The sequence below is a fragment of the Ictidomys tridecemlineatus genome, chromosome 14, assembly GCF_052094955.1.
Source record: "Ictidomys tridecemlineatus isolate mIctTri1 chromosome 14, mIctTri1.hap1, whole genome shotgun sequence".
NCBI classification, from domain to species: Eukaryota; Metazoa; Chordata; class Mammalia; order Rodentia; family Sciuridae; genus Ictidomys; species Ictidomys tridecemlineatus.
This window is the reverse complement of record NC_135490.1, coordinates 26,674,363-26,701,422: the sequence shown is the minus strand read 5'-3', so window position 1 is coordinate 26,701,422 and position 27,060 is coordinate 26,674,363. Positions and strand designations below refer to the sequence as shown.

General features: G+C 30.8%; 1 protein-coding gene across 7 annotated transcripts in view; it reads right to left on the bottom strand.

The window, feature by feature from the left end:
• Positions 1-27,060, bottom strand: part of Wdr17 (WD repeat domain 17) — an 89,848-nt gene that overhangs the window by 33,064 nt on the left and 29,724 nt on the right. For all 7 annotated transcript variants that reach the window (XM_005325530.4, XM_078030999.1, XM_021726514.3 and 4 more), the window contains 8 exons: positions 26,028-26,156; positions 21,700-21,883; positions 18,890-19,120; positions 12,812-13,063; positions 10,756-10,878; positions 7,930-8,114; positions 4,430-4,598; positions 1,615-1,706 (listed from right to left, as the gene is read on the bottom strand). In XM_005325530.4, the coding sequence (XP_005325587.1) occupies positions 1,615-1,706; positions 4,430-4,598; positions 7,930-8,114; positions 10,756-10,878; positions 12,812-13,063; positions 18,890-19,120; positions 21,700-21,883; positions 26,028-26,150 (1,359 nt within the window). In that variant the 5' untranslated portion in view covers positions 26,151-26,156. The remainder of the gene's footprint in view (positions 1-1,614; positions 1,707-4,429; positions 4,599-7,929; positions 8,115-10,755; positions 10,879-12,811; positions 13,064-18,889; positions 19,121-21,699; positions 21,884-26,027; positions 26,157-27,060) is intronic.

Genomic DNA, 27,060 nt, shown 5'->3' with positions numbered 1-27,060 from the left:
CTGAGTTTCTGAGCTGGCTTTGAACTTGAGATCCTCCTTCTTCAGCCTCCTGAGCTACAGGGATTATAGGTGAGCACCAATGCACCTGGCTAAAGTGGCTTTTTATTTTGCATTTTCAAGTTGCTTTAAAAATATACAGATTCCACTTCTTAAGGTAGTGTCCAGTTTGTCTTTACCTCTTTGGGCATCAAGGAAGGTAAATTTGTACAAGTGGACATAAAAAATATAATCCACATATTTATTTAGTTTGAGGGGTAGAGAGGCCTTCATTTTTCTTTTCCATGAAAAGGGCATTTATGGCTGTCAAATGGAATCAATGAGATCAATGAGATCTAATTCCTTGCATTTCTTTTGCGGGGACTCACATAGCTTAGTTAATTAAAGCTAGCTTTAAATTTCCTCATATTTATAGCATGGGCTTGAGGTAATTTTGATGTTGGTCTTAACTGTGATTGAGTGCTGGGGAAATACTGAATGAACCTAAGAGATGTGCTTGATACTATGAGACTGAGTTGTTAGAATCAATTGGAACTTCTTAAGTGTTAATGGGTAGATATTATAGGTCAAAAGGTGAAAAGATGCAATAAAAAGAAATCAACAAATCTGCTAAGCAAGGATACCATTTTAAAATCTTGATCAAAACTTTCATCTTCCTGCTCGTTTCTTTTATATCTCATTATTTGTTACGGGATAGATTGTTCTGGTGATGGGAACAGGTTGGGGCATTGCTGAGCTGAAAGAATATTGTTTCATTATATTTAGAGAAAGGGAAGGATATAATCCATGTCATCTTTATGAAAGTTTCTTTAAGTACAAAATTGCTTACTGGTGGTTAGAAAAGTTTCTCATAAATGCATTTGCTACATTACTATAGAACCCTCTGGGAGATCAAGGCTATGAATGCCATCCTTAATGGTATTAACAGTCTTTTGTATAAATGGTTTTAAAGTTTCAAATAAATAAATAATTTCCCAAGGCATTATATATTTAATAAGCTTCAACAGAAATTGTTTAAAATAAATTAAATTTCAAAATATTGAGACAATGCTAGATCCTATTCCTGTTGTCCCAATCATACACAACATTACAATGAGATCATATAAATTTTTCAAGTATTAATGGAACTCAGTAAAACACAGAATGATAATTTAAGCCTAAGGATAAATACAATCTGTGGCATTACATACAGGAAAAGGGCCAGTTTTAGAGCATGTCATGCAATAACAGAATTTAGGACTGAGGAAATTAAAGAAATTATGGAATAAAACTTTATAATTTTATAGGTGAAAAACAGATTCAAGACAATAAAACAGAACCAGGACTATAATTTGGGACTTCTGAGTTTAGTTTTCCTCTCATTATTTAATATTTGTCTAGCTTTAGTGGAGGATGACTTAACAGTCTTTTGAATCTGTAATGAGACTTCAGGTGAATTTTTATGTCTTAGCTATAATTCTCACAATGAATTTTAGCATGTGAATACTTCCTTGCATATTCCTCTAATTGACAGAATAATATGCCACCAGGCTATCACCTGTTGATTAAGAAAGAAAACATTTACAAAATAGGTAGTATAAGATATCATGCTATTTAGTAGTGGTAGACATAGCTTACCTCATTAAATCGCTGTATCATTTTGCCCTTTTGAACATCCCAGATAAAAGCACCATTTTGGGAAGTTGCCCCAGCAATACAATTCAAGCTGCCTTAGGAAATAATACATTAGACATTATATATTAAATATGTGCCACAAATGTAAGTCCTTTCAAATATGTAATTTTTTAATGTAAAACTTGAGATTTGTAATTTATAATTGCATATATTTATCAATGCATCAAATCTGGAGAGGAGAATACAATGAATGTATCCACTATATAACTTCAACAATTATCAAAATATAGTCAATCCTGTTTCATCTATCCTTTACTGGACATCTTTGGAACATATCTGATATATTATTTGGTTAATAAATAAATATATCTAAAAGACATGGATGGTTTTATTATCAATAACAAACTAACATAATTAAACCACAAAATTATCAATAGTTCCTCAATATTATCATATATTTAATGACTATTCTTTCTTCTTTAAAAATATTTTAGTGAGGAGAATACTTTTGTAAACAAATCACATAAAAAAAATATTTTTCAAAAGTATAAACAATACCTTCTATTTTTAAGAAATAAAATATATCTGTGAAAATAAAACTACTATTAAGTTAGCAGATGGTCAAAGACCTAAGTATTTTTTGCAAGACAATGAAAGTAGAGGTTTCTTCCCACTAGAAAGAAGGAACAGCTGTCATCTACTAGCTGGAAGTATGAACATGCAGGAATACCCTGTGATAAATTATCATGAATACTAGAAGTCATCATATTTATAGTATTTTTATTCTATTGCTCCCTTTGGGTTCTCAAATCACTTCCAAACTTTTTTACAGTTTTTTTTCTTTTCTTGGGGTATATATTCTAGAATTTGGAAGAAATTATGTAATAATCAATATCCTATTTCCATTCCTGTCAACATTGATCTTTTAAATTTCATCCACATTTACCTAAAAACCATGATTCATAATTAATCACACAGTAAAACATGACAGAATTTCCATTTTTTAACATTTTTTACTTTCTTGATGCAAATTATAAATGTAGAGAGTGAAAGACTGCTTCGGTAAGAGCAGGTCTGTGTTATAACTTGAAACAATGGTTCTCATATTCAAAATCTTTATTTAAGTTTTAAGTTTGAAACATATACATTTTGTATGTTCAGCTGATAGGCTGGTCCAGTTGCATACTGCTGGCCAGGAGAACCTGCCACACAGTTGTGTACTGCAATGATTAAGAACACAAGCTTAGGTATACTCTATTTTAATAAAGAGACAAACACCAACTATCATTAAGAATTATAAGTAAAATATTTTTTTCTAGACATCTCATTGTATATGAGAAATACAGAAAGTCCTTAACCTTTTTTTGTGTCATGAACCTCTCTGAAAATCTGATTACTATTACATTTTTTGATAGATATAGGCAAGCGTGTGCGCACACACACACACAAACACAAACTAAAAATTATTCATAAAATCTCAAGAGATTTTCAGATTCCTTGAAGACATCTAAATACCTTGGGGACACATAAATTCAAGGTTACAGAATCCCCTTATATAATGAAATAAGTTTTTTAAAAAAGGGTAAGCTATATCCTGGTTATACATTATAATTAAATTAATATATTATGACAAATAAGTGAGCATATATATTGTATAAAGTGAAAATCCATTTAAAGGTAAAACATAATTTTTATAGAAAAATAATGTCTTTGGAGAAGTGTCAGATTATGTAGGACACTTCTCCTTTATAAATAGGAAGGTATGGCCATGGTTGTACCCAGCTGTAATCCCAATGACTCAGGAGGCTGAGTTTGGCCAGCCTCAGCAAGTTAGGGAGGCCCTAAGCAACTTAGTGAGACCCTGTCTCAAAAAAAGGGCTGGGAATATGGCTCAGTAGTAAAGCACTCCTGTGTTCAATCCTCAGTATCTTAATATATAAGAAGGTATAAGGTAGCATCTTTCTAAGATTAAAGAAAAATCACATTAAGGCATAAAAATTCTTCAAAATTACAAAAGTATAATTTATATAGAATTAAGTTGTTACAGTTGAATTATTACTTGATATATAATCACCCATACTTACAAAACTGATGTGACAGGTGCAATAGTCTTTTATAATTTTTAGAAAATAAATTTTTGAGCCAGGCATGATGGTGCATACCTGTAATCACAACAACTTGAAAGGCTGAAGCAGGAGGATTGCAAATTCAAGAAGAGCCTCAGCAACTTAGCAAGACCCTAAGTAACTTAGTGTGAGACCTCAATCTCCAAAGAAATAAAAAGGGCTGGGGAAGTGGCTCAAAGGTTAAGTACTCTAGAGTTCAGTACCAAGTACCAAAAAAGAAAAAAAAATAGTTTTTATTTTCACAAATTTGGTTCACATAAAAATTTCAGGAAATCTTTTTTTTTCATGTAAAACATCATACCTTTAACCACATAGCTATACAAATATTGTAAAAGTCAAGTTCATTCAGGTTTACTGTGGCTTTTCTTTGTATGACTCTTTTTTTTTTTTTTTTTTTGTGGTGCTGGGGTTTGAACTCAGGGCCTTTACGCATGTGAAGCAAGCACTCTACCAAGTGAGCTATATCCTCAGCCATGACCATATAATTTTAAAGGGCTCAGGAATCAAAGTGTCTCTGCCAATATTCATTTTAAAACCTAACATGAACTGAACTAACCAAACATTGGTACTAATTTGCCTCTATGATCATTTGGAACAAAAGACATCTGGAGTCAAAAAAAGATAATTCAAATGAAAATAAAGTTTAGGAAAGTCACTTAATTGCATTCCTATTTTAATAAAATGTTTCTTACCTGGAGCCCATGAAAGGGAATAAATAACCCCTTCATTACCCGGGGAAGTATACATTGCTGTTAATGTGTTTATATCCCAAACTTTTATAGTACCATCAAATGAAGCTGTTGCTAAAAGATTCGGATCATCAGGTTTAAATTTGCAGTCAAAGATAGTTTCCACATGTCCCTGAGAATGCAGTATAAAAAAGTCACAACTACTGAGGAAAATCTACATTACTAAAAAACAACCCATAATGTATAATTCAAAGTATATGATACATATAATATGATTTCCAGATATTAATGCAAATATACATAGGCAAACAAAAAATATAAAGTGGAATCATTGCTAGGGTTTAATGTTCTTTGTGGTGTTTTATTCCAGGTTGCATAACCCTTAACCAAAATGCTTGGACCAGAAGTATTACAGATTTCAGATTTTGAAATGTTTCATATACATAATGAGATATCTCTGAGATACAATTCAAGTCTAAGTATGAAATTCATTTATGTTTCATAAACACCTTATATGCTTAGGCTGAAATAATTTTATGGAATGTTTCTAGCACATGTGACTTTTTACTGTAACCTTACAAGTCACAGATGACCTGTCAACTGTGAGATTTTCCACTTGAGGCATTATTTTATTAACATTCAAAATACTTTCAGATTTCAGATTTTGCAGTTAGGGATGTTCAACCTGGATTTTGTACAGACCTGGATTTTACTAAACCACAGTTCTTCAAATCAGCAACTAAATTCAAAGATGTTCAAAAGTTTCATTTTTCAATTTTAATTAAATGCAAAACATTCTTCTGATTTTTGAATGTACAGAATCCTAAGCTAGACATTTCTCCTCTGCCCAGTACTAGAGATTTAATCCAGGAGTGGGTTAACTTCTGAGTCACATCCTCAGTCTTTTTTATTTTTTGTTTTGAGACAGGGTCTAACTAGTTGCTTAGGCCTTGCTAAATTGCTGAGGTTGGCCTCAAACTTGCCATTCTCCTGCCTCAGCCTTTCAAGTCTCTGGGATTATAGGCATATGTCATTTTATCCAGCCTAAAGTAATTAACTCTTAATAGTTATTATATATAATTCTTGCAGTATAACATAAGACAACAAGGATGTTGAAGCTATAAGCCCATTAATGAAAATATTCCTTTTTCATACAAATGACATACCCCAAAAGCATTTTGAATTTCAGCAGATATAGAATCAGACATGGCTCCAAATTTTAATGGAATTTTTTCTAAAAATTTCTAAAGTCTACTCTTTGGGATTTGGAATAATTGTTAATGTTACAGGGTGATTCCGATTCCAAACACCCACGAGAGTGTAAAGTGGTATATATTACAGATACATGTAAACATATACCCGGAAAGTGACAAATAATCACTATGTGCCTATCCAACATCTGTTAAAAACCAACTTAAGTTAAGCCAGATTTATATTTTGTCTTCTTCCAAATATTAGGAAATGGAAATTAAAATTCCTGCTTTAAGCAGCAGAACTGTAATATGTTGGGATTGAGGGAGGGAGTTAAAATACAAGGACAAGGCTTTCTATTCCTCAACAATGTTGTAAAGATAGAGAAGGACATCCTTTCTACTCCGTGTATTTCTATTAACACCAGAAATCACAACCCTTAGGAAAATGCAGAAGTTCTATAAGGTCTCTCACTTAGGTGAAGGTGTTGGAAAGAAAAATCCCAAAGGTTAGAAAAAAACGAAATGAAATTGTTATAGCCACTGGTTCACCTGGCTGGAGTTGTTCTAGCTGGCCTTTTCTCATGATAAGAACATACTTAAGGCAGTAATTGTCTACACGTGCACTTTTAAATGTTATTTTACTGTTACACATTCAAATTCCATTTTGAAATTCTGAAAATTCACCTAGAAGAAATTAAATAGAAATATTTTTTCTGTATTCTTCTAACCAAAAGGAAAGTAAGGATAAAGAGGAAAATAGTTTTTTTTTTTCTTTTTGGTAGTTTTAAACAGATAAACATTATTATGGAAATAGTCTTTTATAATGTATAATGGGATTATGTAAACGGAATCTTTGGAGGAAATATTTCTTCTAGTAATATTCCTAGTAATTTCAAATTTGTAGCAGGGTTAAAAGAATGTTATAAGGAGAAAAATGACAGCCTCTTTTGACTGAAAGATATTTTTAAAAGGAGAAAAGTCACTAGAATAACACAAAAACTTTTAGTATTAATTAGATTTTCAAATTTAACATAGGTTTTCAAATAAAATGTTTAAATATGAAACATTTAAACCTATATATTTAATAGAAAATTTATTAAATTCAATTGCATGATTTCTCTTCTACTAAAGCACATTTTATATATTTCAAGGTGTTACATTTTTCTCTCTTCCCTGTTATAAATTTGTTTGAAAATTAATGGTAATTTAAAGTATAGAAAAAGTTTCAAACTGGGAAAGAGTTTAAAAAAAAGTTAAAGTAAAAATAAAATTAAATCATTTTCAAATAAACATCTAAAAAAGAAATATTTTAAAATAAATAAGCTACATATTATTTCAGAAATATTTTTGATAGAGTTCAATTTAATTTTTTAATTTAATTTTTAAATTTGAGAACAAAATGAAAGGAGCAGTATTAAAATGATCCAATCTTATTTAGTTCTTCTTTTATTAAAAGCTCAATTTAAGTCTAGAGTCCATTCCTAAGATCACAAAAAAGTAATTAACAACAAAGTTTCTTAAGTGTCTAGATTAATCTATTTCAAACCTGTTGGTAACAGGATCATTTTTATAATGAAGGGAGATGAAGGAAGATGATTTTTGATGAATGAATTACAACATAAAATCCATTATTGCATGTTTTCATTCATTCAGTCAACAAAACTTAAGTCTTACTATGTGCTAGGCACTGTACTGGGTAGTGGGGATGCAAAAGTGTAAAAACACAAAGAGACTGTATTGCATCTTATATCAGGGCTTAATGATGATAAGAACAGAATTCATAGAATTATAGAAGAGTTATTATCATTCATTCATAGAAATGAGTCTTATAAAACGCCTAATCCAATTTTACTCAATTCATAGAGGAAATGAAAACAATAAGGTTTGGAATAACTGACAGGGATTGATTTCTTTCCTCCTGAAGCAATATTCTATGTCTTATTTTGCTTCTAACTTTTTTTTTCCTCTTGTTTTGCAGGGGCTGGAACTTAGAGCCTCACTCATGCTAGGCAAACACTCTACCACTGAGCTATATCTCAAGCTCCTGCTCTGTATTTTTTCACTACATAAAACACACCGTTAGCAGGCATTAATATTTTTAAGTTTATTTATTAACATTTAAATAATTTTAATAATTTTGTCATTATTCTGTGCATTTTCAAATGTTTCAGTCAACTAAGAAAAAGTCTTAAAAAATCACTGCTTACAAAAATAATTTTAAAGAATATCAACACAGAGGCAAAAGTAAACATGATAGATTTATGCAAAGTTAAGTGTTTTTTGTAATAGAAGGAATGATCATAGACATACCAAGTCCCTAAGAAAATCCCACTTCTTGGCTCCCATATCATAGAGACCAACTCCACCATCTAAGAAACAGCACACTGCATGACCAGGAGGAAGAGAAAATGCTTGATTCTGTGTCAAACTAGGGGGTGGAACTGCTTCACTTGTTGAGGATGTATAATGATTTTTGTTTGAAGACTGGATTGAAACTAAAAAAGAAGATGAATAAAAAAGTAAGCATCTATGTCAATAGCTTCCCAGTATAATGAAACCACGGTCTTAATTTAAAGATGCTTCATTGCTTCATTTTGTTTTAAAATCCAGAATCTATATCAATAATCACAATTTCTGCTACATGAGCACTTTGGCAACATTATCCAGAAAATGTGGAAATATAAGCATAGAACTGGATTTTATTTTGAAAAGGTGTATAGGAGAGCAGATGGACTGAAATGGATGAAAGTTAATGTGCAAGGAATCACAATCTGTTGTGAATATTTGGTTTCTTATCTCCCCATAAATTAATGCACAGCATAATTATTTTTAAATATAATCTCCCTTTAAAATATTGACATAGCATTTTAATATTCTCCCCTCCACATTCTACATGTATTGATTTTTTCTTCTTAAAGCTAATAATTCTTTGTCACTAAATTCCAAGTGAATAAAAACAATTATTTTTGAGATTATTTATAATTCAGCACTCAAAATAAGAATCACAAGAGTGTCTGCCTTACATTTGCATCTCAATTATTATTATTAGAGAGAGAGAGAGACAGAGAGAGAGAGAGAGAGAGAGAGAGAGAATTTTTTTAATGTTTACTTTTTAGTATTTGGCAGACACAATATATTTGTTTGTATGTGGTGCTGAGGATCAAACCCGGGCTGCACGCATGCCAGGTGAGTGCGCTACCACTTGAGCCACATCCCCAGCCCTCAATTATTATTTTTTCTTCCTCAGTTTTTTTATTTTTCTGACTTCTGTTTCTCTTATTTTCCATTATATAAATATCTCCTTGTTCAGTTATTTTTTTGTATTTTTATCTTTCTAGATTTTTCTTAAGAGTATGACTATTTTCTTGCAAACATAATCCAAAATAATGATGCCACTATAAATTATCAGATCTTTCTTTTTTAATTGAACTACAATAAAGTTTTCCTTATCATATTCATTATAGGCAATACTCATTTCTCTGAACCTGAGAGTGATAGGAAGTACAAATTAGACTGAACAATGAATAAAAAAGAGACATTTGGTAGCAATAGTTTTGATAAAATATTTCTGAGAGTTGAGTTAAAAGTTAATATTATCCATGACTATTTTTCTAATATTTTTATTATTTGATATCATGAGTGGTCTTGATGACATTTATACATTAATTTATAATTTATTACTTTTAAAACTCAGTGAGTATGTCCATATTTTAAAATTTTATTTTCATAAATGTCTAACAATAGGTCATCCAAAAGGCAATACTCAAAAATAACAACATTGACTTAATTTTATATTCTGACTTTTGTCTGATGGATACAGACTTCTTTTTGAATAAGAAAAAAAATATCAATGAAAAGAATTTGAGATATCTCAATCATTATGTGATATGGAAATTCACATCCACTGAGCAAAGTAACAAATCCTGAAATAAAAATGTATGAAATATAAATGATATGCCAGCTTTGGGTATGTCACCTCATCAGTCCTGATATTTCTAGACTCTCAAGTTTCCAGTCTAGAAATCTAAAAAAGCTGAAATTTGTGGAAAGTCCAACGATTCAAATAGAGAGATTTTTCCTTTATGTACCACTGTCAACTAAATTAGATACCAAAATAATATTACTTTAAGTAGTCACTACTAATTATTAGTATATTATAAAGGTAAAAAGGCTTGAGTAAGGAGGAATCAATAGCTGTAGATTCTCCAAACACAAATTCCCCCCCTCCATGTTTTTTATGATCCATGCCAAATGGAAACATTACCATTTGCATAGTTTAATCATGACAGACCTAAGAGGAAGTCAATTTATTTTCTCTTACCTTTAATAAAAATTCCAATTTTGAACTTCCTCTACGTTCCCTATCTTGTCGTTTATAACTTAAGTGTGCTTTATTATTTTTCTTAATTATAGAAGCAATGAATGATAATCAGAAAAAATATATGAAAATAAATGAAGAGTATATAGAATGCCCAGTTCTAAATACTAATCCAGTGAAAAACAGGCTTCAAACATGAAATATATTTTCTAGATTCCATAATTTGAATATTTAGGTTATTTTATCTTTGTTATAAACTATACAGATGGTAAATGAGCCATGTTTAAAACAAATTCTCCTAGTTAAACCAATTTTGTTTTATCCCATTATTCTTAATATTTCTAACTTGTTTTAAAAACTATCATTATTTCATCTTCCTCACAGAGATAATTTAAGATTATTTGAATACAATTAACAGCACTTTGGCTCCAAATATTGTAAACCTAGGGCTGGGGTTGTGGCTCAGAGGTAGAACACTAGCCTAGCACATGTGAGACACTGGGTTCTATCCTCAGCACCATGTAAAAATAAAAAGTAAAAAAACAAAATTTAAAAAAAAGAATCTATACTTATTGAAAAAATATATTGTCAGTAATATTAGTTATTTTGTGGCTTTGGTAGTTCCTTTATTTTCTTTACTGCATCTATATATACACACGTATATATCTGTAGAGAATATATCTATAAATCTGAAGAGAATATTTCTAAGAAATTGCATCTCAGTTGCATTTATTATTTGATACATTTATATCACTACACATCACTTTAATAAGAAATATAATTTAAAATATTAACATTTTGATAATATTTTTACTTACACTTTTTTCTTGGAGGAGAATTAAGTACATGTAAGCAGTGAAATCCCGTTTTCTTTAATTTAAAATTATCAATAGGTGTTGTTCTTGAAACATTCCAAATGCGTAAAACACCCACTTGAGAATCTAGTCAGATGATGAATAAAACAAGTGTTAACAAATATTGTTCAAAATTTAAAATGTCCAGATGTAAAAATAAAAACAAAAACTTCCATTTGCAAAATTTTAGCACTGATTATTGACATGGTTCGAACAATAATATAGTATGGTATTGCAATCAAAGAAACTACAAAAATGTTATTCAATTTTTAAATCTGGAGCTATTTTTCTCCTGCTACAAATCCTTTCATAGGGTTAGACTCTGCCTACTTTTTCAGCTTCCCGTGGTAAAGATCATTATAACAGTTTTATCACAAAACCATTCCATTGACATACACTTATTCTAGGAAACTGTTAGCTACAGAAAACTATTTACTTTTTTAAAATTTTTTGTTTTAGTTGTAGACGGACACAATACCTTTATTTTATTTACTTATTTTTATGTGGTGCTGAGGATCGAACCCAGTGTGTCACACGTGCAAGGCAAGTGCTCTACCACTGAGCTATAACCCCAGTCCCAAAACTATTTACTTTTAACCATTATATAATCCTTCCTATTTTGAAATGTTTGTAAATTGCTCCATTGTCCATGTTCATCTCAATAAGGATTTTCAAATATACTTGAAGACCAACAGAAAGTCTTCCTTCCAAATATCCTACCCTAATAGATACTTTGATAAAGAATCTGAAAAGTTCCCCAAACTTTCAAACAGAATTACCATATGACCCAGCAATTCCACTCATAGGCATATACTTAATAGATTTATAAATATATGTCTACACTAAAACTTATACATAAATGTTTGACAATATTTTTCATAAAAGCATAAAATAGAAACACTAAGTATCTATGAATAAAAATCTGGCAAATCCACATAATGGAATATTATTGAGCCATGAAAATGAATGAAGTACAGATACATGCCACAATATGCATAAAACTTCAAATATTTGTTGAGTAAAACATGGCAATAAAAGGTCACAAATGGAATGATTTCATTTATATTAATTGTCCAGAGTAGGCAAATCCACAGAGATAGAAAGTAGATGATCAGTTTATGTATGACCATGGGTATGTTAGGGGCTATTGAGAAGGAGTAATGGAACATGGCTGTTAATGGGTACAGGGTTTGCTGGGAGTCATGAAATGTTCTGGAATTGGATAGTCATAATGGTTGTACAACTTTGTAAATGTACTAGAAACCAATGAATTGTATCCTTCAAAACTGGAAAATGTTATGATAGGTGAAATATCTCATAAATAACAACAATAGATACATGCTTTTATTCATTAACTCCTGTTAAATGACAGGATGTGTGTGTGTGTGTGTGTGTGTGTGTGTGTGTGTATCCATACATCTACTTCCATCTACTTCTATGTGGAAATTAAGTACTAAAGAAGTAAAGAATTTCTTTAAAAATGTTGAGGTGATAAAAATCTTATTTGTTTTGTACTAAGCAAATGTAAGAAACATTTATACAGTAGCTGAAAGTACTATTTCTTCAGAGGCCTCTTTCTCTGAACCATTTTCAATTTGGGTTGAAAACCTTTGGGTCTGCCGAAGCGAATCTGGTCAGGAGCTATCAAAATTATTAGTGAGGCTGATGGAACTCCTATCTAGGCAAACTGTTTTTCTGGTCATCCTGCCATTCCTGAAGTTAAACTTTGTCTTCTGTACACACATAAACACAGATACACATGTGTGCCCATACATAATATATCACACACTGTATTTCCATATACTTAGAACACTGGGTCTTAATTTATTTTTATCTATAATTATATAAATGACATAACCATACAAATTAAAAGTAAATTCAGCATTTACTATATTTAAAGAAAATATTTGAGAAATTAACAAGTCTTACACAAATTAACTACTAAATTAACTATAATTTCCCTTATTCAATTAAAGAATGTATACATAAATAACATTTTGAGGTGTAGGGATGAGTATACCTCCAGTTATAAACATGCCAGGAGCACTGGGAACCCAGGCTAAGCACTGTATAGAAGCTGCTACACTTGGAAAATTAAATGTTGTTATGCAATAAAGTGATTCAGAATCTACTAGGCGAATTCCATAATGCAAATTAGCCACGAGAAGATAATCAGTAGAGAGTGGGTCCCATTCCAGGGCTGTAATTGGATCTTCTTCATCTGTTCCTTCAAGAGATTCAGGTCTCAAAACATGTTTCTGATTTTTATTACCTATTAAAATATAAAGAAAATTATTTCTCAAAGAGTCACAAGAAGGTCAATAATTTAAATCATGTTAATTTTCTCCTTGTGTACCACCAATCTCGGGGAGGCCTGAGAATGCAAATCTGGCATTTTTATGCAGAAGGTATAATTCACATATAAATGCAGGGGAATTAGTTTGTCCAAATAATGAAGGTCAGACTGAACTGCTTTGCTTTGGAAATCTCTAGTGCCTTAAATGTTTCTATTTGTGAATGAAAAGCTATAAGAAAAAGACACAGGTAAATAATGTACTTAATCTTTTCAACAAAAAGTTCACCTAATTAATACTACAAAGGAATAGGAAAGTCCTTATAGAAATGAAGAATATCAAACAGTGATTAAAAGCACAGACCTTGAGACTAAGAGGATGATGATGATAATTGCTATAATAAAGAGTGATGTATATTAATATAGTTAATTATTACAAAGTAGAGAGTGATTTAAAAAAAAGAACTTATTAATCAAAGCTTTACCCTTTCTTAAGTAAATTTGTGGCTTTCTTGTCAGTCAATATTTATGATTTATTAAAAATATTCTAGCATATAAAACAATCAAATGACAGCAACACAAAATGGGAGAATTTGCAGTTTAATCCTATAACATCTAAATTAGGTTGCTTCAAAGTCCTATCCTATAGTCAAAATCACAGTGGATTATATTTCCTATTTCATTTTCTATCTGGTAGGCTGGTATTTTTATTGTAAAACAGAAATAAATCTATAAAATTTTGCAGGCAGTCATGGGAACAGCAGGTTATTGTTTTACTTTTATGTTATCATGTTAATACTCTATTTTATTATGCAAAATCAGGTAATTTGTCTTGTTATATAAGGACAGAAGCATATGATATGAATAAATCAATAAGAAGATAATTTTGACAATTTCTACAGAAAAATTTAAAATGAAAGCAAGGAAAAATTGGGATTAAAATATAAGGATAATATAGTCATATAGCTGTCAAAATTTTGATTTTGAGATAAGGTGGATAAAGCAAAGAGGAAATTATCATGAAAGGCTGTACAATTCACAATGTCTCTAGGATAAAAACAAAAAGAATAAACAAAAAATATACTTAGGAGAAGCACAATTTTTCCTACATTTGGGATCAGAAATATCTTCTGTGTGCTTTAAAAAGGTAGACAGTGTTACACAGGGATAATGTCATTAACAACATTTCTAAAATTAAAAACATGTAAATCTTATTAATGCATATTCATGAAATAGTAAATGAATGGCCAATTAGACACTCTACAGTGAATGATAAAAAAGGAAGTTCTTTGCTGAACTTGGTCTAAAAACACAATTTGAATTAACTAAAAAAGTTTATAACATTTTCTGCCCTCCAATACTCTTTTTTTAAAAATATTGTTTAGTTATTGATAGACCTTTATTTTATTTATTTGTATGTGGTGCTTGAAAAACCAGCCTCTACCTCAGAGCAAAGCCTGTCCAAGGAAGGGACATCACCTTTGTACTTGGAAAAACCCACAGAGCACTCCTAGGCACATTCCCACCCTGCTAAGTAGTTTATCTACAAATAACAGGAGAGAACTGCTGTGCCAGGTGTCCCTGACTCAGGCTAGGTGGAGATCCATAGCAATCCCCTAGCAGCCACCAATCAGCATGAGACAGGGAAACACCTGGGATGCCAGATGACCCTTCCAGTAGTTTATGATGGTTGATAACATGTTGGGAAACCACGTAGTTCAGCATGTACACCCCTCTTGGCTTAAACCAATCAGTTCAAATGAATACCCCTTTTGTATGACCAATCACCCTTACCCAATTTGTTCCCGCCAGTGAATGTGCTAATCATGTTTTAGAGTTGTTATTTGATTTTCCCGAGGTGTGTGATGATTTGCTAAGAGATGCTATGATGTATGTGAAGTCCTTGCCTTCTCCAAAGAATATATAAAACTGCTGCAAACCCTGGGCTCGGGGCCTCTCAGCGTCACCAGTTGCTGTGTGCGCGCAGAGGACTGAGTTAGCTCGCAATAAACACCTCTTTGCTGTTTACATCGATCTTGGTCTCTGGTGGTCTTTTGGGGGTCCCGAATTCGAGCATAACAGTGCTGAGACTCAAACCCAGTGCCTCACACATGCTAGGCAAGCAAGCTACAACTGAGCCACAACCCCATCACTCCTACAATACTTTTTAAGAGAATTTTTACATGAAAATACTATATATAAATCAGAATAAAATGGTGCTTTCTAGGCTGAAAGGGAACAGAGGGCTTAGAGTCCATCTGGATTTCCTAACAAGTCCCTTATCCCCAATGTACACATAAATATACAAACATACAAAACACAGTTTAGAAGTGAAATATTTAAAATGATAGATGAAATGCATTTTATATTGAACAATAGTCCATAAATATTTTTCTAATAGAAATTTCAGACAACAGAGAGCTTGAGATCATAACTTCCTGAAATAACCTAGAAGACAGAAATCCTATATTGTAAAATGGGAATCATCTATGATGCCATAAAGTCATTTAGAAGGTATAGTTGACAACGTCTCATAAAAATAAGAAGCCTAACAAAACCTTACAACTATTAATGCTAACAATTCCAAAGTCACAATCCAGAATTCAATGACAGAATTAAAAGGTAGAGCTTCCCCATGATCTATTAACTCAATGTCTACACAAAAGGAAAATACCTAGTAGAATTTATCTTTTGTTAATGTTTTATGTATTTTTATGCTAAATAAATCCCACAGGATAAATAAAGTTAAGAAGTCTGTGGGGGTGCTGAGGTTGTGGCTCAGTGGCAGAGCACTTGCCTTGTACATGTGAGGCACTGGGTTCGATCTTCAGCACCATATAAAACTCAATAAACAAAATAAGTATTGTGCCCATGTATAACTAAAAAAATTAAAAGAAAAAAAAGACTGCTGGGGCTTTAGCTCTGCTAGGCAGAGCACTTGCCTAGCACTTGTGAGGCACTGGGTTGGGTCCTCAGCACCTCATAAAAAATAAACAGGGCTGGGCACAGTGCACAGGCCTGTAATCCCAGTGACTCAGTCGGCTGAGGCAGAAGGATTGCGAGTTCAAAGTCAGAATCAGCAACTTAGCAAGGCCCTAAGCAACTCAGTGAGACCCTGTCTCTAATAAAACATTTTAAAAAAAGGACTGGAGATGTGGCTGGATGGTTAAGTGCCTCTGGGTTCAATCCCTTGTATCAAAACAAACAAACAAATAACTAAAACAAAAAATAAATAAAAATATGTAGTTGTCCATCTATAACTACAAAAAAAAAGTCTGTATGCATTCAAATTTTTATTCCCTCTCCCTAAATGAAATTGTTGAAATCCTAACTCTAATACCTGTAAATTTTTGTAAATAGGTTTTTTGCAAATGGCCAAGTAAAGAGGAGGACCTTAGGATGATTGCGTCTTTGTAAAAAAAGAAAGTGTGAACACAAACACATATTAACAAACAATGGAAGATTCCAAGTGAAGATGGGTGTCAGGTTGCCAATAGTCCAGGAACTATCAGAAGCTTTCAGAGACCTAAAATAGATTCTCCTTATCATCAGGCAAGCATGGTCCTATAACACCACATTTTCATACTTAAGTTTTCCTTGTTCTAAGCCACTCAGTTGGGTACTTTTTTTTTTACATCAGCCCTAATACGTTAACATATGGGTAGATGAAGAAAAACAACCCTGATGACTCAGGTACAGATGCACAAATTGGAAAACAGTGACCTCTTCAAGAAGCCACATCAGTCTGCTCAAATATTTTACTTTCTATCCTGATATAAATCTAGGTCAGAGAAAAACAAGGGATCTCTTTACTCTTCCCTCATTTCTTATGTGGAAATAAGCATATGATGTCTCAATGTTTTATGTCTTAGATATATAAAATAATGTCTCAGTATCCATGATTTTCATACCTTCAAAGAGGCCTAATAGTAATAATATAAGAAAAAATAAAGCCTTAGTCAATGAAAAAGGAGATGGCCATAACGACAAATCACAAAATATAAGAAAAACAGAGACAGAATTTTAGACACCCCCCCAAACAAAACAAAACAAAACAAAACACTGTTCATAATCCTCTTCAGAACTTAGGCAGCATTGAGATTCCTTGAGAAAAAAGTGTCACCATACTGATGAAATCTCTGGGTTAAAGACACCAGAAGCTAAATTGGGTAATATCCTTAATGAGATCTGGTTAAATAACTCAGAAAGCAGAGAGGTAAGAGGAGAAACCACACAGCATACAGCCATTTGGCTGTACATATATTACCTCCTAAAATTCTCAGAAGAGTGAGCATAGGAGAGAAAAGTGATCTTCACAAGGTCAAAGCAGAGAAAGTATGTTAGTTTCCTTGCTTAATTTAACTGTGAGCCTTAATGACCAACTCTACAACAGACTTTGCTCCCAATGTAGAAGATATTGTGAGGAAGTGATGATTCAGGTATTCAAGACAAAAATTTAAATGAAACAATAGCCATTGAACTCTCCTCAACCTAATCTACCAAGTACATGAAATGGTCCCTATGTTCAATTCGTTTAACTAGAAAGTGAACAGAGGGTGTGTACAAAGAACAGAGGGGGAAATTGGTAAAGAAAAATATTTGTATCTATTTTAGATTCTGTTTAAATTGTACTAAGATATAATGGCTTCAGTTTACCAATATTTTATATAATCCTTTCTTAAATTAAAAAAAGTTACTTACTAAAGAAAGATTTATTTAAAGTTCCAATTCCTTCTGTACAATTTTAATTTCTTTTTCTATTAATTTCAGGTAATTTGAAATGTAATGTTTTTTAAAAGTAATTATCGCTTCCTGAAAAAGTTCTTTTATCTATCTAGCTATCCAATAGTCACATACAGAAACAGAGATGACAGAAGGCTAAAAATAGTTTTTCCAAAAAGTTAACAATGCTTATCTAGAGGATAGAGCAATTCAGGTAATTTTTAAGATCATACTTTTTGTTACTGCCTAAATTTTTAAAATGAATAAAAACTAATTTCTCAAGTCCTTTCATTCAGCTAAATTAATGAACTAGGGGTTCAAAGAGTTACTATGTGTTTTTATGATAGGTTTAAATCCATTTTTAAGGAACCATGGAACCAACATGTTTATCAGCAGGTGAGAAAATATTTTGGAGGGTTTTAGTAAATCATCATATCTTTCAGCAACATGTTCTTGTTCATTTAGTTTCATTTAGTTCATGTTAGTTTCTTAGTCAGAAATAAAGAATTGACTTAAAAATTATAAATATTGGGAAAATGACTGATTTGGATAAATTCAAAACAAGACTTTTACAATCAAGTGAAATTACAATGCCTACAAATAAAATTTACTTCAATGACTATTTGGAGTCAGCCCAATTTTAAATAATATTTTCAGAAATAATATTTTAAAATTAAAATTTTGTTACTGTTCACTCTATATATTGTACAATATAGAGAGTGTTAAAGGTTTGGCCCCCAACCCATGGCATTATGCGGAGGTAATGGAACCTTTAGAAGGAGGGGCATTGCTAAAAGGTCAATGAGTCATATTCACAAACATATTTGTGGAACATCACACTTCCCTCTTTTTGTTTCCACATGCTCCCACTAGGATATACTATGTCACCAAGCAATGGAGTCATTTGGTCATAAACTGAAACTTTTAAAACTGTGAGCCAAAATACACCTTTCTTCTTTTTAAGCTTATTTGTCTCAGATACTTGTTATAGTAATGGGAAGCAAACTAATACATGCATGTAAATAAGAAAGCATATCTTATATAAAATATATAATTAAGAAACTAGACTCATTAAATTCTTACCTGGCTGAAAAACTGATAGACTTCCATCGATATGACCAAACACAACTTTCCCCTTTTTTTGTGTATGCCATCTGAAAATACAGATATCAGACAAGAAGCTATGGGCTTCCTTGTGTACAGTTACTCCACTATCTGGTCCTGATATGGTCCAAATGAATAGTGGGCCTCTGTGGGAAACAAATGCTACAGCATCATCTGCATTCCAGCACCAGCTAAGAGAGGCAGGCACTCCTGGAATAAATTAAACACAGATACTTAATAGAAAGATATAGCACAAGATTGTACCATTAAATATGCCTTGTACTGTACATTTTTAAAACTAATAAAAATTCAAAAGTATGTTCATTATTTTAAAAATACATTACTTTCTTATTTTTGAATAGGATTTATAAACTAATCCCCCAAACTACAGAGACTATATGTAGAAACGTTCAGAATGAAAGGAAAAATACCTGCTTCGGTTCAAATATTAATAAAATTGTCATGTTTCATGTACTCAAAGAAATTTATAGAGTTCCTTAATTTAGTACACTATATATTAAAGCAACAAATACTTATTATGTGTATCTAAGATTTCTAGACATCCTAGATATACAATGCAGTATGAAATAAAGTAAAGGTTCTGAAATATAAATTGAGGAGAATGAGATAAATGCATAAAGAGATCAATGCTACTATAAAGATTTAATAATAACAAACAATGCTACAGTCTATATTGAATTTAGATTCAAATTCTAGCTTTGCCTCAGATGAGCTAAAGAAATTACTTTCTCTAAACTTTTGTTACCTCATCTATAAAATGGAAATAATAATAAAATTGACTACTTATTTCACATGAATGTTAAGAAAATATAATAATGTATGTAAAATTACCTTTTATATCATAAATAAAATACAAAAGTTAATTGTTAACAATTTCAAATAATAATAATAATAATAGAAGAAAATACTTATGTGGTGACTTACTGTGTACAAATACTTTTAAGAGTTTTGCAAATATCAACATTTAATTCTCCCAACAATATTCTGAGATAAGTAAAAATTAATATTTTCCTTTGGCACTCAACATGTGACATTTTTAAAACTGGTGACAATTTTAACATTTTAACAATTGGACAAACTAATACTCATTTTTCTTTAAACCTGTTGTTTATTAGGAAAAAGAAAAATGAAGTGAAAACTACTGAGGAAAGATCAAGGTCAAGTACTACATGTAGAGGTTAAAAAGTTGAATTAATGCAAATTTCTATTTTGCTTAACTTGAATTCTAAAAAAAAAATGGTGTCTTAAGACATTCAAAATGGGATATTTAAAATGAAAATGACTAAAAATGTTCATATTTTTCTAAATACAATATTGAAGCTTTTAGTCTTCAAATAAGGTAATTGTAAATAACATGGGAAAGTTGAATTTTCCAAAGAAAGCAATTATTTACCAAAATTGCTACTACAATAATTTATTATTCTACCACTATTAATTGAAAATCTTGTTTAATTTTGTTTAATTATATATCGGGTGGCAAAGGAAATTATGATACACTCAACTGATGAATTTAAAAAAATTCTTTCCCTCATAAAAGGATATAATGTGTATGATGATATGATAAACCTTTAGCTAAACTAGGTGATAATACAATTATAGGTTGTCTAATCTGTACTCTTGTATAATATTTAGAAAAATGTTTATTTGCAATTATAGGCTGATGTAGATTTGGGGTTACAACTTAATGGAAATAATGATATGCAACATTTTAGTTTATTTCATGTAAAATTTTAAAAAACTTAAAGAATTTGAAAATTAGAAAAAAACAGGTTATGTGAATTTGGGAATTAAATGCACATTTTTTATAAATGAAAATCAACCTTATTTGGTAAATAACTTTAAGATGATGACTGAAAAACAAAATTGATATCTTTTAACTGATAATTTTCAGCATATTTAATTACCTAAATTTGAAAAGACAAGAAAAGCAACATAACAAGTATATTAAATATATCTAAAGGTTTTAAAAGGCATTATTCTTATTATGGAAGCAAAATTTTAATTGCCTATGAATTCCTAATATCATTGCTACATACCCACTAAAAAGAAATTTTGAATAAAATAAAGTTAGTAAAATTGTCATATCTCACTTATCTACTTTATTTTCATTAATTGCAGAGAAAAGCTTAATATAGAAAATATATCCAGCATTATCTTACAAAATCATAATCAAGTGAGCTATATGCTTGGTGCTCAGAAAGAGTTCATTATTACAACATTTACTATTATGATAATTATCATCATTATGGGTTAAGATTAAATAGGAGTTCCAAATGATAATTAGAAAGAATATGACATTATCCAAATTCACAACGATCTATTTGTTGTTTGAACTAGGACTTTCTACCTTGACTGAATTACACATAAAGGCATGAAAACAGTTAAACAATACATTAAATACATTCAGAATATTGTCTGCATTATTAGGAGGAAATAAATACACTAGTAAACAGGCAAGGCTTTTTACTTGTCCCATTAAGAATATCTTTTCTAATTATTGTTTTCATATTAGTTTTGAAAGTTTTATATTTAAAAATTAATAAAATGATTTGGTACTAAGTTTTTATCTTATGTTCCAAGTATAATTATTTCATGAAATTTTATTTCAAGTTTTGCACACATGTACAAACATGTGAAATATATTTCTTATATCAGTTACTATTAGAAATTTTAAAACACAATTTTAGAAACCTAAATTAATAAAACTAATTGTGCTTGTTGAAATAAAAGGTTTTATCCAATAAGATAAATTTCAATAATAAATGTACCTTTTGTATTGTCGAGTTTAGCAATGACTTTTTGTTCTGCAACATTCCAAATGATCACTAAATTATCGGTACTGCCACTTGCAAACAGATCAGGATTATGTGGACACCAAGAGATTGCTGTAATTGTTTTTTTATGTTCAGACATAATTGCATAAAGTTTGAATTCATTATAACGGTGATCCAACTAAAACAAAATAAATAAAACATTTTAGTACTTTTTTAAAATAATGCATTATCCATTAATAATCACGTTATATAAAAAAAGCTACATACATAAAAATTATTTCACCTAGTAATAAATAGATGAACAAATTTTAAGTCTTGGTCTATTTAAGTATATTTGATCAGCAGAAAAAAACATTTGGGGTAAAATGAGAGAATGAAAAATAAAACATAAATTAAAATTAATGAAAATGTTTTACATTCAAATGCACAAGAATTCAGAGCTTTATTACATTTTCCATGGCTATATCCATTTATGAAGAGTAAAAAAACCTCTTGGTTTTGGAATTTAAAAATTAAACTATGTTGTACAAAAAATTAGGATTTTTAAATAAATCAAATGCTTATCCCTATATTATTAAGATATACAACTCTTCCAGAGCAATGAATCCTTAACCCTTTTTGTGTCATTTTTTGAATTAGGTTGTATTTTTATATGTAAGTGAATAAAATGAATAGCCCATATTTTCCTGTTTCATTTGAAAATGTGCCTGAATTAATTAGTAGATTAAGTAATTTCTCTACCTTTTGTATCATGTTTTGGATTGTACTATATGTGTCATCTTGTAGTGATCATTTCAGGGTTACTGAAAGTTTTAAAAATCAATATTTATTTAACCATATACTTGCAGTAAAATTCTAACTGCTGACAGAACCTTCAGTACTCTACATGATCAAACCTCTGCTATCTTGCCGAACTAATCTGATATAAAATTCCTCCCAGTAAAATCATTTCCATGTTACATACAGCCTGATACTCACTGTTTTCTTTTCTTCTAATACTCTCCCCACTGATCTGCTCATGATTATTCATTTACCTGTTCAGGTCTGATTTGAAAAGTACCACTTTAGAGAGATGTTTTCAGACTATGCTATTTAAATTAATAACTCTCCCCAGAACCTATCCCATTATCTTATTATCTGTTTTGTAGTTTTCATGGAACACATTACTTCCTGAAACATTTACTTAATTATTTGTTTACTGATTTTATGACCTCTCCCTTTCCTCTGTTCCCACAATAAGATTTTGCATGGTTTGTTCTCAGTTGCATTTCTAGTGTCATGTAATGCTTTGTACTCTATATGATCAAACTTCTGCTATCTTGCCAAACTAATCTGATATGAGAAGAGGGTCAGTTGATATTGAAGAACAAACCTTGATGTTATGGTTTTGCACTTAAGTAACTTCTGCTTTTTGCTATCACATTTATGGTGCAGTAAACATCTTTGTATATAAAATTTTGACTAATGTCCTAATTATTTCCTAAGGCTTTGTCTCCTATAAATTCTTTTTCTTTTATAGTTTCAAATATTCTTAGACAACTTTGATGAAAGCATTATTAAAGATAACCCGTACTACTGGTTTTAATCTGAATGGCACTAGAGCAATAATAATTTTACATGAGCCTATTTAAATACATAATTGTGTTTTCTGTCTATTTACAAATGATCAGGTTTTTAAGTTTTAAATTATTCAGAAATTTATGTTAGCCGTGGTAGATACTGTGAATATATACAATGTAACAGAAAAATCTGGTATATACATATTAAAAATTCAGTCTATAAATATCTATAAATACAATAAATATAAAAATATAAAAATCAGTGACCTTCTTTGATTTTACCACAAAGTATCCAATAGTATTTGTAAGCACACTAGAGAATACTGAACTACTTGTAGGGATTAAATTATTAATGAATTCCTATGATATTTACAATTTGGTGTTGTAACTGTACTGTTACATCGAGAGGGAGCATAAATTAATGTTAAAGAACTTTAATACAATATATTGGTGCATTATAAAGTAAATATTCAAAAGCCATTTAGGAATATTACTTAATGTTCAGAAAAATCTAATAATACATCACAGTCATTATCTTGAATTTGACATTATTTTTGGACTTTGATTATTCAGTCTGTTTGTACAAGGTACTATTTAATAAACATCTATTCTGAAATCATAACATTTTCTATTTATGTAGCAGAATTTTCAAATCTCTTTAGATCACATAACACAATATTAATTTATTATGTAAATTTATATGTATGATTATATAAATTAGGTCACATGAAAGTAAATATAAATTATATATAATGTATAATTTAAAATATAAATTTATATTAACATCAATTTAATGTCAATATTATCATTTAGTAATGCAATTGTTTACTGGAATATTTTGAAACAAGTTGCTACAGTGCACACTGTTAATGAACTGACACTCAAGTTAATTTGTAAATGAGCATAATTTTGAGTTCATTCATAAGTTTATGTTCATAATTTTAGCTTAACTTCCTAAACATTTGTCAAAAATGCTATCATAAAATTTCAGACATAAAAACTTGAAAAAATTGTCTTGCCTAAACCTGTTCAGTTTCTTAGCATCCTTACCTCTGAGAGAAACAGTCTGCTTTGCCTGACATACTTCTTTTCTTTAGGAGGGGGACTTGAGACTAGCTAGGCAAAAAATTTTATAGAAGGAATTTGGGAGTGAGAAATAGGAGTACATGCAGGGTTTCAAGGACTTAGATGAGAGGGGGAAAAAAAAAAGGAAGCTTTCTATTGTCTTACATAGAGAAGGGATGGGAAGTGAAAGATTGTGAGTGATATTAAAATCACACCTTCATTGTTAGACTTTTCCAGTCTTCATAAGTGGACTACACACAATTTTATTCTATATTGTGGAAATGAATTGTTTTTATGGATGAATGCTATTGTTTCTTCAATTTTCAATAAACCATTGCACAATTTGTAATAAACTTATGTAATAATAAAAAGTATTTTCCAGAATAAAGCATTATTTTACTCTTATTTATTCTTCAGAATAAAGCATTATTTTTCAGTCAACTGAAATAGTTGATGTTTGAAGATTAAAAGAGAGTGGTCTCATTCATCTAAGACATTTAATAAATTATCTATGAAGTGCTAGAGAGTGTACAAATGTTTAAGAATGCAAAGGTAAGGCAGCCTCATTTATAATAAATGGAAAAACAGAGTTCATTTTATGAAAATCCTCTCTCATAAGGAAGGGGGAAAGGCAGAATATGAAAAAGAATTTACATTTCAGGTGAGATTTGAAAGATGAGAAAATGTTCCCCCCACAGGCAATGTTGGCAAACTGATAAATTAATGAAAAGGAGACAGGAGTTTAAGATGTTTTATAAAATGCAATTGGTTGGTATGTCTGCAGCACAGAGTAAAAGAAAAGCACACAGGATGGTCACAAGATGTTAAAAGTCATGAAATCCTAGTAGCTCAGTAGGCTGAGGCAGGAGGATGGCAAGATCAATAGCAACTCATCAAGGTCCTTTCTTTAAATAAATTGGAAAAAGGGATGGGGATGTGGCTCAGTGGTTAAACACCCCTAGGTTCAATTCCTGATACCAGGGGGAAAAAAGTCATAATATGAAGTTTAGATGTAATATTATGGTATGAATGGCAATTAAAGACTTTAAAATTGATATTTGCAAAAATTATGGAAAAAACAAATGAAAGGAAGAGAGACTATTAAGAGAATATTATATAGTTCAGGTAGTTCAGGTAGGAAAGATACTGAAAAATACAATATATCACATTACTCTTGGTTACCAAGGGCAAAGGAGGTACGTAGAAGTGAGTCATTCTGACTAACATTTCTGGTTTAGACGAAAGGTTAGCCCTTTGAGAATTTGACTCTGGGGTTCAGGAGAAAGACTAAACTTGGATTTAAGATGTTTATGGCTCCTCTATTTAGAGAAATTCATGAAGACACTGGCTTTGTACATTGGGAATTGATAAGTGACAACTGGAATTTTTTAAAGAAGTAGTTATAAAGATTTTTCTCTCAAAAATATTTTGAAATGTATCCACACTGATTTTCATGTGATGATTTCTAATAGACTATCCACATCCTTCAACTGATATAATTTTCTCATTTCAAATTTACTAATAAGATGATATAAACATTTTCTGAGCATTTGAAAGCCCAATAAAAATAAAAAAATAGAAATAGCAACTAAATTATAGCAATTATGCTTTTCATGTGAAAAAACTTAAACAACTATGAATTAAATGATCATTTTAACTGTTACAATTAAAAATTGAAAAGAATTAGCATTATGTTACCTGATAAATATAGATAGCCAGAGTAGCACAATATGCAAACCTGTCTCCATTGGCAGCACACACATCTTTGTTCCATGGCTGACATCCAGCAGCCAGCAATCCCACTTGCCTTACCTGGGACATGCTTGCCTTGAAAAACAAATTTGAAGAAAGTTTCAGTAATTCTTATTATTGGACAAACACTATCATTTTTCATGTCTTCTCTAATCCACACCTTTGTGCCCTGAAAAAAATGTTACTACTATAGATCTCACCATACATTTTCAGAGAAAAGGAATTGAAATTCCCCAATACTTGTAGACCTCAAAACATTTTACAGGAGCAAGAGATCATAAAATGATGAATTACATGAGATACTTGGCCAAAGGCTGAGAAACCTATAAGGAGTTATAGGAACTATAGTGGAAGAGAAGGCACACATTTTACCTATGTAAACAATTTTAGTGCCATTGGAAATAGCTATCCCATATGCCAGATAAATGGAACTTCTGAGAAAAACTGAAATATCCATATTTTTCTGTTATATGTACCAATTTTTAAATACTGGTATTTCATTTAAGGCAGCAAATTCAAATTTAAAACAGTGTGGGCTAGTGTTGGTGGGATTCTGACCTCTGTCACAGAACTACATGCGTTTTACATAACTCTTTATGCTCACAAAAAGTATTTGAAGTACACAAGATAGATATAGAAGCTGGATCAATAACATTGCTCACTGTTAAAAGAGGGGTCAGAAAAAGGTTGGAAAATAGTTTATATTTGAATAAGAATGGATTATGGCACAAGGCAGAAGATGTTTCTGTTACCAGTCCCAGAAATCAGACCATGAAGCATGGCAGAAGCAGCCCAAAGCCAAGACTAAATAAATAAGAAATGAGACCCAGCTTTGCATCAAGCACAGAATACAAGTTGGAGTCAGCCATCAACCTTAGGTCTCTATTTCTTGAATCTAAAATATACTTTTGAACTGCATTTTCTACAAGTGTTCTCTCAGTTCAAAAATTCTATGAATCTAAGTGTAAACTCAAGATTC